This window comes from Alosa alosa, chromosome 9 (genome assembly GCF_017589495.1).
Source record: "Alosa alosa isolate M-15738 ecotype Scorff River chromosome 9, AALO_Geno_1.1, whole genome shotgun sequence".
In the NCBI taxonomy this organism is placed as follows: Eukaryota; Metazoa; Chordata; class Actinopteri; order Clupeiformes; family Clupeidae; genus Alosa; species Alosa alosa.
Window position 1 is genome coordinate 28421876 of NC_063197.1, and position 17504 is coordinate 28439379.

A 17504-nucleotide genomic window follows, 5' to 3' on the forward strand; every position below is an offset into this window, starting at 1 on the left:
ACTACCACACTACCACAACCACCTTCACTCCCATCCGATCCCAACCATGATAAACAAGCAACCAAGTAGCATAAGAAACGTAATCGAGAGGGTTCAACACCAAAAAAATAACACCCAAAGTCATAAAGAAAAGGTCAGTAGCACTGAGATTACATATTGCATATCCTGACTACAGCTAAAGGGGAGGAAAAACACATATATATTCTTCATGGATTTATTTGTAAAAAAAAAATGTAATTATATTTTGAATTGTCTGTCAACTTGATCACAGTAGTTGATCGGTTGGCTGGCATGACACGAGGTTACGCGGAGCCAACCAGGACGCTGACGGTGGGTGTGGCCTGGGCACTGGTAGGGCTGGGGTGGTAGAGAGTGTCATTGTGGGTTTGATTGGCACGCAGGAATGGTGGGATACTGGAGGTCTTGACGTGCAGGATGCGGGTGTCCATCACTTCACAGTCGATCTGCATCATCACCTCAAACTCCTTGTCTTTAATGACACTGTCTGTAGAGAGAGAGAGAGAGAGAGAGAGAGAGGGAGGCACGTGTGTGAGATACACCAAGAGAGCGCTACAGGAAGTGACATAAGATGTTGCTGACGCAATGTAGAGTTGCAGCACATCGCATTATTCCCTATACCATGGACAGCGGTCTATATATACATCTATGGCGGTACAGCTGTTTTCTACTTTGCAAAACAGAACTTAATGAGCAAAATGGTTGTAAGAATAAAACGTTTTAAAAAGCATTGTCTGTAATAATACTGTATGTGGTTGAAATCCTACAGCAATCCTACAAATCCTACCCCCCCCCGACTCTCCTGTCTCCATCTCTCTCAACTCATCCATAACCACTCTCACACAACAGTAGGGACCCTGGGAGAGAGGCCTGGACAGACCACAGGCATCTACTCTGTCGCTGAACTGTTCTAGGATTAGCGCTGGGCAGCATCAAGCCTAATGACACACATGGACATTGGACTGACATTAGTAATACTCAGTCAAAGGCTCCAGCTCATCCATTTATAAAAAGAGAGAGAAGAATGGACGGTTTAGGGGCAGGAAGGGGGGGGGAAGGCCAGGGAAAGAGAGGAACAAGAGAGAGAGAGGGAGAGACAGAGGAACACTGAGAAACCCGACCAACTGCAGACATGGGGTCTTAACAGCAGGCCACAGAGTCGTTTGTGAGGATGGCAATGCAGCGTCTTTCTTTCTAAATGTCACCAATTGACATTTCCCTCATCAGCCACTGACTCACTGTGGAGTCCTTTAACACCAGGGCCACTAAGAGGAGAGACCTTTGGAAAGAGCAAAGCCCCTCTTTAGAGCAAAAACTCCACAGAAACAGAGAGTGAGCGTGAGAGAGAGAGAGAGATGAGAGAGAGAGAGGGAGAGATGTGAGAGAGAGAGAGAGAGAAAGACAGAGCGAGAGAGAGAGAGAGAGAAAGAAGGAGAGAAGGAGAGAGAGAGAGAGAGAGAGAGAGAGAGCTAGAGAGAGAGATGAGAGAGGGAGAGATGTGAGAGAGAGGAAGAGAGAGAGAAAGACAGAGCGAGAGAGAGAGAGATGAGAGAGGGAGACTGATTCCATTTGGGTTGATTGAAATGGATCCCCACGCGGCATGTGTGGTAGCGGAGGCGAGGAGCCTTTTGAGGAGCCTTTTGAGGACACCCAGACTGAAGGGAACCAGTGTGAATCAGACAGAGCTCCTGGGTTAGGAGATGGATGGAGACACGCACTCCTTTTCACCCCAGAAGTGAGCTTTCCAGACACACCTGAAAGATGGATCAGGATCCCTCTTAACCTATATGTGAGCGTGCTTGAAAGTCTGTGTGTGTGTGTGTGTGTGTGTGTGTCTGTGAGACAGAGGAAAAGAGAAAGACAGAGTGAGTGTGTGTGTCAGAGATAGAAAAAGAAAGTAAGGCAATGTGTGTGTCTGTGTACTGTGTCAGTCTGTGACGTGTATGTGTGTGTGTTATGTAAGCCGTGGAGCGGTTAGAGCCTCTTCCAGTGAAGCCTGTGCGATCCATTAGGACCAGTCTTCTCAGTATGCGAGTCTGATCCAGGTCGCTTACCCTGTGGGAGAGCCAAATGACCTGAGCAGGGCATTCCCCGGCTCTCTCTCCTCTCTCATTCATTCCTCCTTTTCTCTCTCTCTCTCTCTCTCTCTCTCTCTCTCTTTGGCCCTCTACCTCTATTTCTCCATTCTCTCTCTCTTTCTCTCTTACTATCTCTTACTCTCTCTGTGGCCCTCTCCCTCTATTTCTCTCTCTCTCTCTCTCTTTGGCTCTCTCTCTTTTGGAAAATGAATTGCATTTTAGCCATCTTTTATAAAAATGGTTTTATTATCTATTTCATATCTCTACTTTGTGATGACAAAGAGTGATTGATTGATCTGCTTTTGGTTTTGTAAAACTGGAATAAAGTATGGTTTAAAATGTCAAATCTCTCTCTTTGGCCCTCTACCTCTATTTCTCTATTTTTTCTCTCTCTCTCTTATTCTCTTTCTCTCTCACCCTTACACTTCTATCAATTTTCCCTCTCTCCTCTTCTCTCATTCATTCCTTCTTTTCTCTCTCTCTCTCTTTTACTCTCGCTGTGGCCCTCTCCCTCTATTTCTCCATTTCTCTCTCTCTCTCTCTCTCTCTCTCTCTCTCTCTCTCTCTCTCTCTTTCTCTTTCTCTCTTACCCTTACACTTCTATCAATTTTCCCTCTCTCTCCATCTGAAATTCATACTCAAATGAGCTCTATATGCATGACAAAAGCTCACTTTGGATTGCCAAAGAATGTGTAATTATACAGGCAGTTGGAATCCATAACAGAAATCAGAACATTTCTCACTCTCTCTCCCTCTCCCTGTCCACCTCTCTCTCCACCTCTCCATCTCTCTCTCCATCTCTCTCTCCATCTCTCTCTCCATTTCTCCACCTGCTCACCTGTCTGTCTGTGGAGGGCCCAGGAGATGGGATGAGTGGATGAGTGGTGTTCCTACGAGAGTGGGAGCTAAACGTACCCGCGGACCCCATGTCTGCACTGAGGAGAGGATGTCTCAGTGTGACATAGGGTCTGCCAAGTCTGTCTGTGTGTGTGTGTGTGTGTGTGTTAAGGGAAAGTATGGACATCTTGCGGACATCTTGATGGAAATGCACACATTACATATCTCCTGGTGCAGCAGCTGTACAGCGTATGAGTGATATTTTAACAGGTGTTTCCGTCATCTTGTCATCCCCTAATCCTTATCTCTCTCTCTCTCTCTCTCTCTCTCTGCATTACAGAGGGAAGACTCTGAACAGGTGAACAAACATCCCATTCTAACACATTCCGCTACAGTATGCTTCCACACACACACACACACTTGCAGACTTCTACACCTCTCTCCGTTCTGCTCGCTCGCTCACACACAAACACTTGTGCACTAAGTAACGGATAATGTATAGAACGCCGGTCATTATTGGGAAAATAAGTCCCGACAGGGCGAACCGGACCCTGACGCGCCAGCGGAGGGGTCTTGCTTCGCCCTGAAGGGACTTATTTTCCCAATAATGACCGGTGTTCTATACATTATCTCGCTTATTATACGGCTACTTGCCAAAACAAAAAAATAAACCGTTGTTGCTTTTGCTGAGAAACAAGTTTGCAACACACGCTGAATTTGAATCAAATGTTCTTTAGAACAAAGCTGATCAACCGTCTGCCTTCACTTTTGAATGAAAATCCGTTGCCATTGACAACGGTCATTATTTAGAGGTCCTTAGACGAAAATAATGACCGGTAGAACTTTGGGAAATCCCATTCAAGTCAATGAAGTGTTCTACTTGCATTGTGAAGAGCCGTGTAATATGCAACACAGTCTATTGTTTCTGAATGATTAATAGTGAAAACACAAGCATCCAAACACGGACAAAGGGGCTGTTGTGCTACACAAGATGCTAATAACAGCTAATTGTGGAAAGGAATGGATACAACCACAGTGGGCAAATAAATGACCATATAAATCCATATTCAGGGTGACACTGCCTTCTCCAGACAACAAGACTACTGATGATTGCTGTCACAGAATGGGACATAGCAAACTGTTTAGAGTTTTTAGGCCAGCAATCTGCAAGCCTCTGACGCAAAGCTTATGAACATGCCCCAGACTGCCATTAAAGCAGAACAATTACATTGGTTTTGTGTGTGTGTGTGTGTGTGTGTGTGTGTGTGTGTGTGTGTGTGTGTGTGTGCGCGCGCGTGTGCGTGTGTGCGCGCGCGCGTGTGCGTGTGTGCGCGCGCGCGGTCTGTGTCTCTGTCTGTGTGTATGAGAGAGACAACAAGTAGCATGTGTAAGGTCTCTGTAGTATGGATCTAACTGCTCTAATATTTTACTGGTCTTTCCTGCAGAATGACGGATGTGTGTTTGTGTGTGCGCACGCTTGTTTCATGGGTATTGCAGGCCTACATGCTGACATCCTGTGGGTACACTTAACAGCTGATCCAAAGACCCATAACCCATGAGCCCATTTCTGTACTGTTAGAGGGAAATCATTGCAAGCTTAGAACATTAGACTATATTCATCCATTTTCTGACCAGGAATGGACGTGCTTTCAGACACAGGAGGTAGTTCAGAAAATAACTCAGTCAAAGTTATCAAAGACCCATAATGATTTCCGAATTAAGTTGTTGACTTTATGCTCACATGGAGAAATGTAGAATATCAGCCACTAACAAATGCTCAGACATTGTGTGGTTTACACACACACACACACACACACACACACACTTCAGGTGAGGGACAGATTTAATACCACTGCAGATCGATGCAGGGTGAAAAAAGGCATTATGCATTCCCCCCTCCCACACACACACACACAGACAGATGTCTGATTTCCTTCCCAGGTGGTAAGGAAAAGGATATGGGATTTACGAGATTCTATATTTCATATGGAAAGATTCCCTGATACACAATGGAAAGCAACGAGAGAATGACAACTTAAGAATGGACTCAGCATTAAAGGGATGTGCCGTAACGCTAATGTATATGATATATATGCTTCAAGTCCATATATTTTATGTGCATTCCCCATTCAGAAATAAGAAATTATCCTAGATGGGACCATAATATTGCACAGTGACTTGCAGCGATCAGTGAGCTCTTGAAAATACTGAATTCCCCACAGCAAAGAGGACCCAGCTTAATGTGCGCACACACACACACACACACTCTCTCTCTCTCTCCAACACAGACATGCACACACACACAAACATTCTCCTGACTATTTGCACATCAAACGCCCCTCCAAATCCCACTTGCCACGCTGATTATGTAAATGTAGGCAATAGCTAGCTGTGTGTGTGTGTGTGTGTGTGTGTGTGTGTGTGTGTGTATGTGTTCCTGATGAAGTCACGGAGAGTCCCGACTTCAAAAGGCTGGGCTTTAAGATACCTGCCAACTCCTTCCACACATACATACACACACACACACACAGACACACACACACACACACACACACACACACACACACACACCTTCAACCTCCATCTTAAATCCCCGATTAGACACTCCTGGCTGAAGTCCCTAGGCAGCCCCCACTGCCACCCCACTCCACCCCAACCCCCTCTGGCACTGGCTTACCAGGCGGACCTCGCTAGTTAGCCAGGCTAATCAGCCCTGCGGCTGCTAATGACAGCACGGCGCGCAGCACGTCTTAGTGGTGACACTGGGCTCTGAAATGTACGTCTGTGTGTCGGAGGAACGCCAATAATCACAGAGCTTTAGGAAAAATCTAAAAACACTGTGTCTACGAGAGAGAGAGAGAGAGAGAGAGAGGAGAGTGAAGGGAATGGGGAAAGAGAGAGAGAGAGAGAGAGAGACTAGCTGGCAGAATAAATGGTTCAGATTAGATTTGAAGAGATTAAAATGTCATAAAGAACTGAGTTGTGGGGAAAACACACACACACACACACATATGTCTAATTCAACTATACACACAGACATCTCATACAAAAACTTTTTCTGTAATTTCTTTTTTCCACATGAAGTGAGCACATATAAACATCACTTTCTCACACCTACCAAAAGCCATAACATTCACTTGCCAAACTGACAGAGATGTCTCACCCTTGAAACAAACACACACACACACACACAAACAGGCACACACAGGCACACTCAATCCTGCTGTTGGATTCCCCATATTAGGCCCCTCTCCTGAATTCAGGGTTCATTGCGCCTCTCAACCTGTTACCCTCCTCACCACCCCCCCCCCACCGGCTCCTCACCCAACGGTCCAGCGTCCAGACACACACAGCTCCGGCAGACGATAATGCACCATGACGACGGCTGCCATGGAAATATTTATCTCGTCTACAAACATACTTTCACTCAAAACACGCAACACGCCATGTCTGAGCGATGGCCTGCCCTACCCCTCCTGCAGCTTACAGACTTACACAAACACAGCAGCGCTATGCCCCTTATACGGAGGTTAAGACATGAAATCCGAGTGTTCACCCACACACACACACACATCAACACACGCACACTCACACATTAACACTACCACACATATTTTTATGCCTACATGCACTCACTTCATGTATGTGAAAGTGTCTAAGTGTCTGACTTCAACCTCACACACTACAAGTCTCTGCATACATATAAATATAGATACACACACACACACACACACACACACACACACACACACACACACACAGAGACACACACACACACATACAAGAATAAACCATCTCTTGCCTAAAAGTCCTCTCTGCAGGCTTTTGTAGCAACTGCTGGGCCATCTGAAAGCCATTTGTGGAGTCCAGCAAGATCAAGCTGGAAAAATGACCTGGCACTCTCAGGCATCAACAGCCCCCATCAGTCCTGCACTCAGGAGTGGCCAAGGTCCTGTTTAATTGTGTGTGTGTGTGTGTGTGTGTGTGAGTGTGAGTGTGTGCATGTGTGCGTGTGTGTGCGTGTGTGTGTGTGACTGTGTGTGTGTGTATGTGCATGTGTGTGTGTGAGAGAGATTGTGTGTGTGTGTGTGTGTGCATGTGTGTGTGTGAGAGATTGTGTGTGTGTGTGTGTGTGCATGTGTGTGTGTGTGTGTGCATGTGTGTGTGTGAGAGAGATTGTGTGTGTGTGTGTGTGTGTGTGTGTGTGTGTGTGTGTGTGTGTGTGTGTGTGTGTGCGTGCGTGTGTGTGTGTGTGTGTCTGTGTGTGTGTGTGTCTGTGTGTGTGTGTGTGTGTGCATGTGAGCATGTGTGCGCGTGTGTGTGCATGTGTGTGTGTGAGAAGAGGAGATGAAGTGGAAAGGAGAGAATGTGAAAGGGAGACACCGCAAATAGAACAAGAGGGAGAGAGAGAGAACTGCTGCATGTTTATTTTCAAGGTCTTGCACAACAAACACTTCAAAGTCACACACACACACACACACACACACACACCTATCTGTGTGTTGCAGCACTATGTTCCAGAGCCCCATTTCTACCTGGAGAGAATGACGAAAAGCCGTTAGGAGCCAACTCCAACTGTGTGTGTGTGTGTGTGTGTTGGATCCCCTCCACTAGTCCACTCACTGCCTTGGGGGTTTCCACGGTTTAACACAATGACATGCTCTCTCTGGTTGGTTCTGCTCGGAAATGGAAAAGGATAAAAGACCAGACCAAAGTAAGGTTTGTCTGTCTGTCTCCCTCTGTGTGTGTATGTGTTAGAGATGCGCGGATGGGCTATTATTTCAACTGTGTGTGTATGTGTGTATGTGTGTGTGTGTGTGTGTGAGTGTGTGTACTGAATGAAAAACTGTGACAGCGGCCGCAGGAAAAGAAAATGTCTAGAATGCCCCTCATGCACAAACAAACACACACACACACACTTTTTAAGGTAACCCAAGCGAGAGGTGCCATTATCTCCTGAATGGGCCCATTGTGTGGGAGCCTTATCGGACCGGGTTGGGTGAGCAGGCAGCTGTGCTCTGGTCGGGTCAGGGAGGCAGCTGTCTGCCTGCTCAAACACACACACACACCAGAGAGAGAGAGAGAGAGAGAGAGAGAGAGAGAGAGAGAGGAACAGCAGGCTAGAGCCAGGGGAAGACAGGCGGGTAGAGAGGAAATAGCCACATGAGCTGGCAAGTGGATAAAAGTGACAGACAGACAGATGGACAGGCCTAATGTCAGATGGACCGGCCTACCGGCCTAATGTCAGATGGACCGGCCTAATGTCAGATGGACCGGCCTAATGTTTCCCATCAGTCCTTTTAGCCTGCAGCACAACAGGATCAAATTCTGCTGAGTCACCTGGTTGATGTACACACACACACACACGTCCGCGCACAAACACACACACACACACACACACACACACACACAATCTCTCTCTCACACACACACACACACACACACACACACACACACACACACACACAATCTCACACACATAGATGCTGACAAGCCAAACGGACACAAACATGTGCTTATGCACAAAGTCATCCCAAGCCAAACACTAATCTAAAATCATAACTAGATGTACCGCATAGCGGTACAAAATATGACCGCCGCCCAGTCCAGCACATTTTTTCCACAGAAATAAATCACGCTGAAAGGCGTATATGATTGACTAACTGTCTCACTAAATTGCATTATCCACACTCAATTCTCACTGGTATCTGCTAGACAACAAGTACCAAAACATGATTAGTTCATAGATTTCACATGTAAAACTCGTTTTATACAACCCCACCCCCATCTTGCCTGTTCATAATTCTGAGAAATTCTTGAATTGTGTGCATGTGTGCGTGTACACGTTTATGTTTATGTGTGTGGGTGTGTGTGTGTGTGTGTGTGTGCGTGCTTGTGTGTTTGCCTCGCGTGTGTGTGTTTGTGCATGTGCATGCATGCGTACATATGTCTACTGTGTTAGTATGTGTCATGCATTATGATTACTGTGAATGTATGTGTGTGCGTGTGTATCTGTTTATGCACATGTGTGCACATGGAATGGGTTAACATGACCCCTGTAGCCAAACATACGAACAAAATTGGTCATCCTAGGCCCTACGGTTCTCAAGATATTCACAGAAAACTGTGTCTGCCCTACCCTCCTTTCGGGGGTCCAGTACAGCCGGGGACTACAGATCAAAAGCAAAAAAGATGGTTCCATGCTATCCATGTGGGGTTACATGCCCACCAAGTTTAAAAGTGTACCCGGTCTTTCAGTGTCCTGGGAATCCTTGTTGATTATGCGGTCACTAAATGTACACATAAATTATTTTATTGTAAGGCCCTCCATGAGCGAAAGTTCACAAAACTTGGCATGCATTCAGAGGGTGTCATAATGATCCTACACTTTCAATTTCGTGCAGTTTTGACCATGTCAGCCAGAGATATTGTGATGAAAACACCTAATTTTTTTGCTTTTAATTTTTTAACTAGGTGGCTATACATGAAATAAGTGGTAATGGGATGGGTTGACATGCCCCTTAAGACCAACATACAAAAAAAAAAGGTGGACCTCCTAGGCCCTATGGTTCTCGAGATATTCACAGAAAACTGTCTCCGGCCACCTACAGGCCAGTTGGTGTATAGTAACATAAATTAATTTATTGTGTGGCCCCTCATGAGCGAATTCCACGAAACTTGGCGTGCATTCAGAGGGTGTCATAATGATCCTCGCTTCCAATTTTGTGCAGTTTGACTATGTTAGGTCACAGATACCTGCGATTACAACACCTCATTTTACTTTTTTGTGTTTAACTAGGTGGCTATACATGAAATAGTGGTTATGGAATGGGTTGACATGGCCCTTTGAGATCAACATACAAAAAAAAAAAATGGTCCTCCTAAACCAGGGGTGGGCAAACTTTTTGGCTCAAAGGGCCACATTGGGTTTTTTGAAAATTGGCGGTGAGCCGCTAACCCCCCACTGCATAAAAAAAAACATTTTTATAGCCTATAATTTAGTATGAAAAGTATTTGTTTTAAAATGTTAATTGCTTAAAAATACTGCTAATTTTATGCTGTTTAACAAAAGTATAAATTGTGCACTGTAAACTTTAAGACATTAAGCTTTAATTCACGTTTATTTCTCAATGATCTTCTGCCTGCTCGATATGGCTGTGCTGTACCTATCACGGCTGGGCCTCTCACAGTTTTTAAATGGTCAGTAGTGGGAACTACTGTTGCCTTCATGATTTCCTTTTAAAACTTTCTTATAAGAAGGAGATATCAATTATCAACAATTACAAGCCAGCTGGAACCTCGGCTCTCTCCCCTCATGAGTGCAGGCAGCGTTCCCAATTAAATGGATTGCATAATGTTCACGTTAGATCTGCTGCAAAGGAGATAACTAAGAGTTAACTTAGTTTAACATGATGTTATCTCTATTTAACATGATGTTTTGACATTGACATTGTAAACGTTATCTAAGGAGAGTGAAAAGCAGTTTGCAGTAGAGCTAACCAACGTCGTCTCTATCGCAGGAAAAAATAGCGAACAGCCTGATAACTAAATGAAATGCTGGCGGGCGGATGAAAGTGCTTGGCGGGCGCGGTTTGCCCACCCTGTCCTAAACCCTACGGTTCTCGAGATATTCACAGAAAACTGTGTCTGCCCTGCCCTACTCTCCTTTGGGTGCAGTCCAGTGGGGGGCTACAGATCAAAAGCAAAGCGATGGTTCCATGCTATCCATATGGGGTTACATGCCCACCAAGTTTAGATCTACCCGATCTTTCAGTGTCCGGGAATCCTTGGACGGAAATTTGGACATCACGAAAAAAAAAAAAAAAAAAAAAATGACTAAACCTATATGACCGCCCGCTTATTTCTTGTTGGCGGTCATAATAAAAAATCACAGAAGGAGCAAAGACAGGGATGAGCAAAGGGAAGAGTAAAGGGATCTGCAGTGTATGTGTGTGTGTGTGTGTGAACATGTGTGTGTGTGTGTGTGAACATGTGTGAGTGTGTGTGTGTGTAAATGTGTGTGTGTGTGTGTGTGTGTAAATGTGTGTGTGTGTGTGTGTGTGTGTGTGTGTGTGAGTGATGGAATGAGAGAGTGAAGGAAGGAGAGACAGCAAAAGGGTAAGGGTTCTGGGGAACTTGGCGCACCAGGTCAAACCAAAAGTAACAAGCCTCGGTGTCATCTTAGATGCAGAGTTAAGTTTTAAGCCCCATATCAGTAAAGTTACTCAGACAGCCTATTTCCACATGAGAAACATTGCCAAAGTGCGGCCCTTTTGAACCCTTTTTACTGCAATGCACTTTTCACTGGTCTTCCCAAAAAACATCTAAAGAAATTGGCACTCATACAGAACTCTGCGGCTAGACTTTTAACTAAGACTAAGAAGAGAACACATCACCCTGTGTTGGCTGAACTGCACTGGCTCCCTATTTCCTATAGAATTGATTTTAAGGTTATGTTAATTACTTACAAAGCTCTGAATGGCATAGCACCTTCATATATCTCTGAGCTTTTAATATCTTATCAACCACAAAGGAAACTTAGATCATCCAATTCTAATCTTTTAATGTATTGCCCAAAGTGCTCCACAAACAAAGTGGAGAAGCTGCTTTTATCCATTATGCCCCAAACTATGGAACACTCTGCCTCTGTACATCAAACGAAGGCCCGAGTTCAGTAAATATTTTTTAAAAAGATCTGAAAACATACCTGTACAGGAAAGCTTTTAGTTAACTCTTAGCTAAAAAAGTTAGCTAACTTTTTTCAGATTATTCTACATCTGCTGCTATTGGAGGCAGCCAGCCAGAAGCAGATGGGCTCCCCTTAAGTCAGGTTCTGCTCAAGGTTTCTTCCTGGAATATGGGAGTTTTTCCTTGCCACAGTTGCCATATGGCGTGCTTGTGGGGGTAAGAGGGTTAAGGCTGCCAGTCTTATGGCGTCATTTTCTATATTTTTGATATGTTGATGAGTGGATCATAAAAGCCCCCAGCAATGAAGAAAAAGTGATTGATAATGACTGACTGACTATTATTGTGTTACATGCTTCAAATGTAAAGCACTTTGAGCTGCATTCTGTGTATGAAAGGTGCTATACAAATAAAGTTTATTATTATTATTATTATATTAAATAGAAACACTATCTGACTGCGGAGAGGACAGTGTTGAATTCAAAATGATTACATTTTGGCTTGTGGTTGTGACAGACGTAACCCAAGTCATCAACACACACACACACACAGATAATTCCAGAGACCACGTTCCAAAACAAACCTTCACTTAACCTTTGACCTTATCACTGGAGTACTCTGTGTGACCTGGCCATCACTGAAGAACCCTACAGCAAGAAACAAACAGAGCCAGGAAACAGAGCGCGCGTACACACACACCCACACACACACGTAGGGACATCTGCTCACCAAGTGTCCTTGGAGGCTTACATATCCTGGAAACAATAACTGGAGATATCACACACACAGTCACAGACACGTTTGGAAGAATTCCACCATAAAATCTAATAATCTCTCCAGAAATCTAAGACAACTAAACAACTCTTGTCTGTCTTGTCTCACTCTGGTCTGTGGCCTGTGGTCTCTGGACCACACTCCATCCTCACCCACCCCTGGGCACCTACTCCAGAGCCAGTAGTGGCCCACATCAGGGCAGGTGTGCCGCGGCATCGCCATCTCTTACCGTTGACGTTCATAGCCGGCAGCAACACGGACATCTTGGGCCGACTTCCTTTGTTGTGGCTGGTGGCAGGAAGAAGCAGATGATCCTGGATGGAGGCAGAGAGAAAGAGGGAGAGAGAGAGAGAGAGAGAGAGAGAAAGGGAGAGAGAGAGAGAGAGAGAGAGAAAGGGAGAGGGAGAGAGAAAGAGGGAGAGAGAGAGAGAGAGAGGGAGAGAAGGGGAGAGAGAAAGAGAAAGAGAGAGAGGGAGAGGAGAGAGAAAGAGGGAGAGAGAGAGAGAGAGAGAGAGGGAGAGAAGGGGAGAGAGAGAAAGAGAAAGAGAGAGAGAAAGGGAGAGGGAGATAGAGAGAGAGAAAGGGAGAGGGAGAGAGAGAGGGAGAGAAGGGGAGAGAGAGAAAGAGAGAGAAAGGGAGAGAGAGATAGAGAGAGAAAGGGAGAGAGAGAGAGAGAGAGAGAGAGAGAGAGGGGAAAAGAACAATGAGACCAGGATAGACACACTGGGGCAGTACTGTACACATGAATAGCAGCTGTACTGGAGACAGCCAGAGCGGGGCCCTGTTCACAATGAGTTCATCCAGAGGAGAGCGGAGACCTCTGCTGAGGCCGTCCTGCTTCTTAGAACTGGACAACTGGACGAGGGCCAAGCGTGCACGCCACGGCCACCGCATTCAGCTCCATCCTCATGAGCAAATCTGCCACCCTCATCTTCAGGTGGATGACAACAAACTGAGCCTGACTTCATAGAAAGGTGGGACTCGAGCACCAGAGATCCTCAGAACGGAAACTGGACACACTTAGAGGTCAGAAAAAAGAGGAGGATAAGATAGATAGATAGATAGATAGATAGATAGATAGATAGATAGATAGATAGATAGATAGATAGATAGATAGATACTTTATTGATCCCTAGGGGGAAATTCAAGGAAGAAGAGATAGGATGCGAACTCCGGCCGAGCGCGTAGTGCACTGATGCGCTGCTGTTAAGCCACGAGACAAAGGAGGAGGGGAGAGAGAGAGAGAGAGAGAGAGAGAGAGAGAGAGAGAGAGAGAAAGAGGAGAAGAACACCAGCTCTGTATTTGTTTCAGGAATGAGTTTGGAAGGCCCAACTGTGTTAATGTGATCGACCACTTCAGAGTTGGAACAACTACAGTACATGCTTCCCTCAGGCACATTCATTCCCCTCTGTTTCGCTCTGTTGTACACAGACCCATCACACACACACACACACACACACACACACACACACACACACACACACACACGATATTAATAATTCACCCAAACTCTGTGATAATGAAAATATATTAACCACTTAAATGTATACAAAATTATGTCTTTATGTTTACAATCCCTGCATATACAGTAGTAACAGGGTCTGATTGCAAAAGCATTAGCTCATTCCTAAATGCCCAAATAAACAAAGAGACAAACAAAAACATACCCAAGGCACACATGCACCCACTTACACTAATTCACCACAGAAAACAGCCATCACACACACACACACACACACACATGGATGGAAAAGCCTGTGCTTAAGATGGGAGCCTGGCCCACTGGGAAAGTGCATGTCTGGTAAGAACATAGGAAGCAGGTGTGTGTGTGTGTGTGTGTGTGTGTGTGTGTGTGTGTGTGTGTGTGTGTGTGTGTGTGTGTGTGTGTAACCCTGAGTGTGAAGGAATGCAGGTGCTCAACTGTCACCTCCTCGATCTCTGAGGTAGTAAAGTGTGTGAGGTGCTTCAGTTCAGGGGAATGTGGTGCTCCAGAAGCTCTGTGTGTGTGTGTGTGTGTGTGTGTGTGTGTGTGTGTGTGTGTGTGTGTGTGAGACCTACTTCACCCTGTAAACCTTGAGGTCCAGTTCGTACTGAGTGCTGCTGCTCTCATTAACTACTACTCCCACAGGCAGAGAGAGGGTCTCACTAAGGGGAGCACTGAGCAGAGACCATAGCACTCAAAAACACTCACAGACAAAGCAGACTAGACGCAGCTGCTTCAATTGCTTCAATTTCACCCACGGGTTTCCTGTAGAGTACACACTTCTTCCTTATCTGCAATAACCCCCTGACATCTTGAATGTATTGTTTCTTGTCTGTTTTTGGTAGGTTGTTCTGTGTCAGTTTGTGTGTTTTTGCTTGGCATGGAGCCGACTGTAACATTTCACCGCATTGTATGTATGTATGTGACTATATAAAATCTGAATAAAATCTGAATCTGAATCTGAATCTTCAAATAGAGCATCTAAGAATGAAATAATTGAAAGAAAACAAAAAGGAGAAAAGTGTAGAGTAAGAGTGAACAAAAGGAAGTGGAAAGGCAGAGGTGGAGTCGGACTCCTTCGTCTGCTTTAAACAGTGAAGGTGAGCCGAAGGTGGAAGGTGGAAGCCCACGGTGACCGAGATGAGTGGCTGGACGCTAGCGAGACGCTGTGAAGTGAAATATAAAGAGTTGCAGACTGGTGCAGGCAAATGAGGTCCCGATGAGGGAGGCAGCGGAGGGTTGGCACGGGCAGGGGCACATGGCACGCACGCACAGTCACTGTGAGGAAAAAACATCACGACCCTGACTCACTCACTCACACACACACACACACACACACACACAGGGCCATGAAAGAGCATACACAATAAAACACAGATGAACAGGACAAGAAATGCTAATAAACCACACTGCATTTCAAAAAGGTCAGCATTTCTCTCTCTGAACCTCAATTCAGGGTCTCTCTCTCTCTCTCACAATCATGTAGGTCAATTTCTGGTCACCCTCTGCCTTGCTGCTGACTTTCCATTTCCCCCTGGCCTCATCACTGACCCATACTAAGCATCGGTATCATAGGTAGGTATCAGCTTCAAAAGAAGGGAAAAAACGCCCTGAGAAAGTGGTACAAGGGACTTCTGAAAGGATGTGAGGAGAGGATGAGCACAGGGGGTTGTGTACACCATCACATGGAGGTTATACACACATCTGGAGAGATCAAACGGTTGTAAAGATACAAAGGTGGCGCTCAGAACATCACAAGGTCCACTACCTCAGCAGGAGAGAGTGCGCTGCCGAATTCCTTCTCTGACCAGAGGAGCATTCTCTGCATTGTTTACCTCCCATCATCCAACACTCAGCTCACAGAATCAAATGAACGATACAGATGATCATGAACTGAACCCCATTGTCTTCGGTTTTTTCTTGTTTGTTTGCCCCCCCCCCCCTTCCCCCATCCCTCGAGGCATGCAGCTTTCTTCAAAAATGACTTCATTTTCATAAACACAAACATCTGTGTTGAAAAAGATCCCTTTGACAGTTAAACGTGGCCCCTGTCTGCAGGGAGCTGACACTTTGGTCTTGACCTTCCACAGGCTCAATGGGTCATGAGCAAGTCCTTGAAGGCCGTGGAGAGGCCTCTTATCACGGACAGCTCCTTTCAGTGGCCTGATGGATGGTGCTGTGACCTTTAGGTGGCCACTCCAGAAAGAAGTCACAGTGGTTGCCATTGTGCTCCTCTTCTCTTGTCTGTGTTCGTCTCACTGAAGGAGAGACAACTCCGGAGCCGTAGGTGGCGATGTCACTCTTTCACTTCCTTTCCAGGAGAGTCAGGAGAGACTTGGGTGCAAGATGGATGACTTCTGCAAGAGCTGATACTGCTCCATCTCTCCCTCAACTTTCTCTATCTCCCTCTCTCTCTCTCCTTCTCCATCTCCTTCACTCACTTTCCTTGTCTCATTCCATCCCTCTCCAGCACCCTCTAACTCCATCCACCTTGCCCCCACCCTCTCTTGCAACAGCATCCTGTGGAAGAAGAAAAGGCATGGGATCGGCATAACCCGTGCTCTGGACGTGAACCCCTCTCTGGTTCCCCGACCCACTCGGTCTTGGGGGATTCTGGGGGAAAGAACACTGGATTAAATTAAGGAATTCTGGCCACTCTGTCCATCTTCAGAGGGGAGCACATGTTTGTTTGGGAGGAAAATCCCCACAGAGGACTCCAAATTGGGCCCCAGCACAGGCTCTGGCAAGCACCTCCCCCCCTCCCCAGCGCCCCCCACCCCCCTCCACTCCGCTCCCCTCCCCTTCTGACTCACTGTTCTCCTTGTTTGGTCCTAATCACTTCCAAAACATTTACTTCCTCAGCTACAAACATACCTGCAGGGGTCAGTGTTAAGGTCAATGGAGCGTTGATGAGAGGGTGAGGAGAGGCCAAACGAGTGGAAAACTGATGATGGGGACCGATAAGTAATGGGAAGGAAATAAGATGCACTATTAATTCCTGTTTGTTTAAGGAAACCATGTTTCCTTTTGTCATTTGCGATCAGGAGGGACTCGTTGTGGTGCGTGCAACAGAGCCAACAAAGACTGAAGGAACTCAACAATTCCTTCCAAGTACGTTGTCCTGCCTTATGTGTGATCATTTAAGAATAATTGAAAGCAGGTATCCACTTAAGACACAGATACATTACACACACACACAGACACAGGCACAGACACACACACACACACACACACACATACAGAGCCCTTCCTGGTGGTGACACGGTAAGCATAGTTGACTGTGGTTGATCGGTGAAGCGGAGTTAAGAGGCACTGATGCAGTTAAGCACAAAGACTGCAGAGGACTTGGTTGCACTGCAGAGAAAGTATGTGTGTTTGTATGTGTGTGTGTGTGTGTTTGTGTGTGTGTGTCAGAGGCGATTGCTCTAAGGCTACAGGGGAAGCTCAGCCTCCTCTAAAATATGACGAAAAATTTCATTACATTAGCCTACTAGTCCAACTAAAACATGCTAAGAACGTGTTCAACTCCATGGTTAGCTCGTTCAGCAATAAGGGTTTGCCGGTCATCTAACACTGCAGCTCATATTCTCATATATTTGTGAGCAATACAGTCGGTTTCTATTTATCT

At 45.8% G+C, this 17504-nt stretch overlaps 1 protein-coding gene across 1 annotated transcript in view; it reads right to left on the reverse strand.

Moving 5' to 3' along the window:
• Positions 1–200: 200 nt before the first annotated feature.
• Positions 201–17504, reverse strand: part of atf6 (activating transcription factor 6) — a 70682-nt gene continuing 53378 nt past the window's right edge. The window contains exons 15-16 of the mRNA XM_048252123.1: positions 12622–12706; positions 201–505 (exon numbers count right to left, since the gene is read on the reverse strand). Coding sequence (XP_048108080.1) covers positions 303–505; positions 12622–12706 — 288 coding nt within the window. The 3' untranslated portion in view covers positions 201–302. The remainder of the gene's footprint in view (positions 506–12621; positions 12707–17504) is intronic.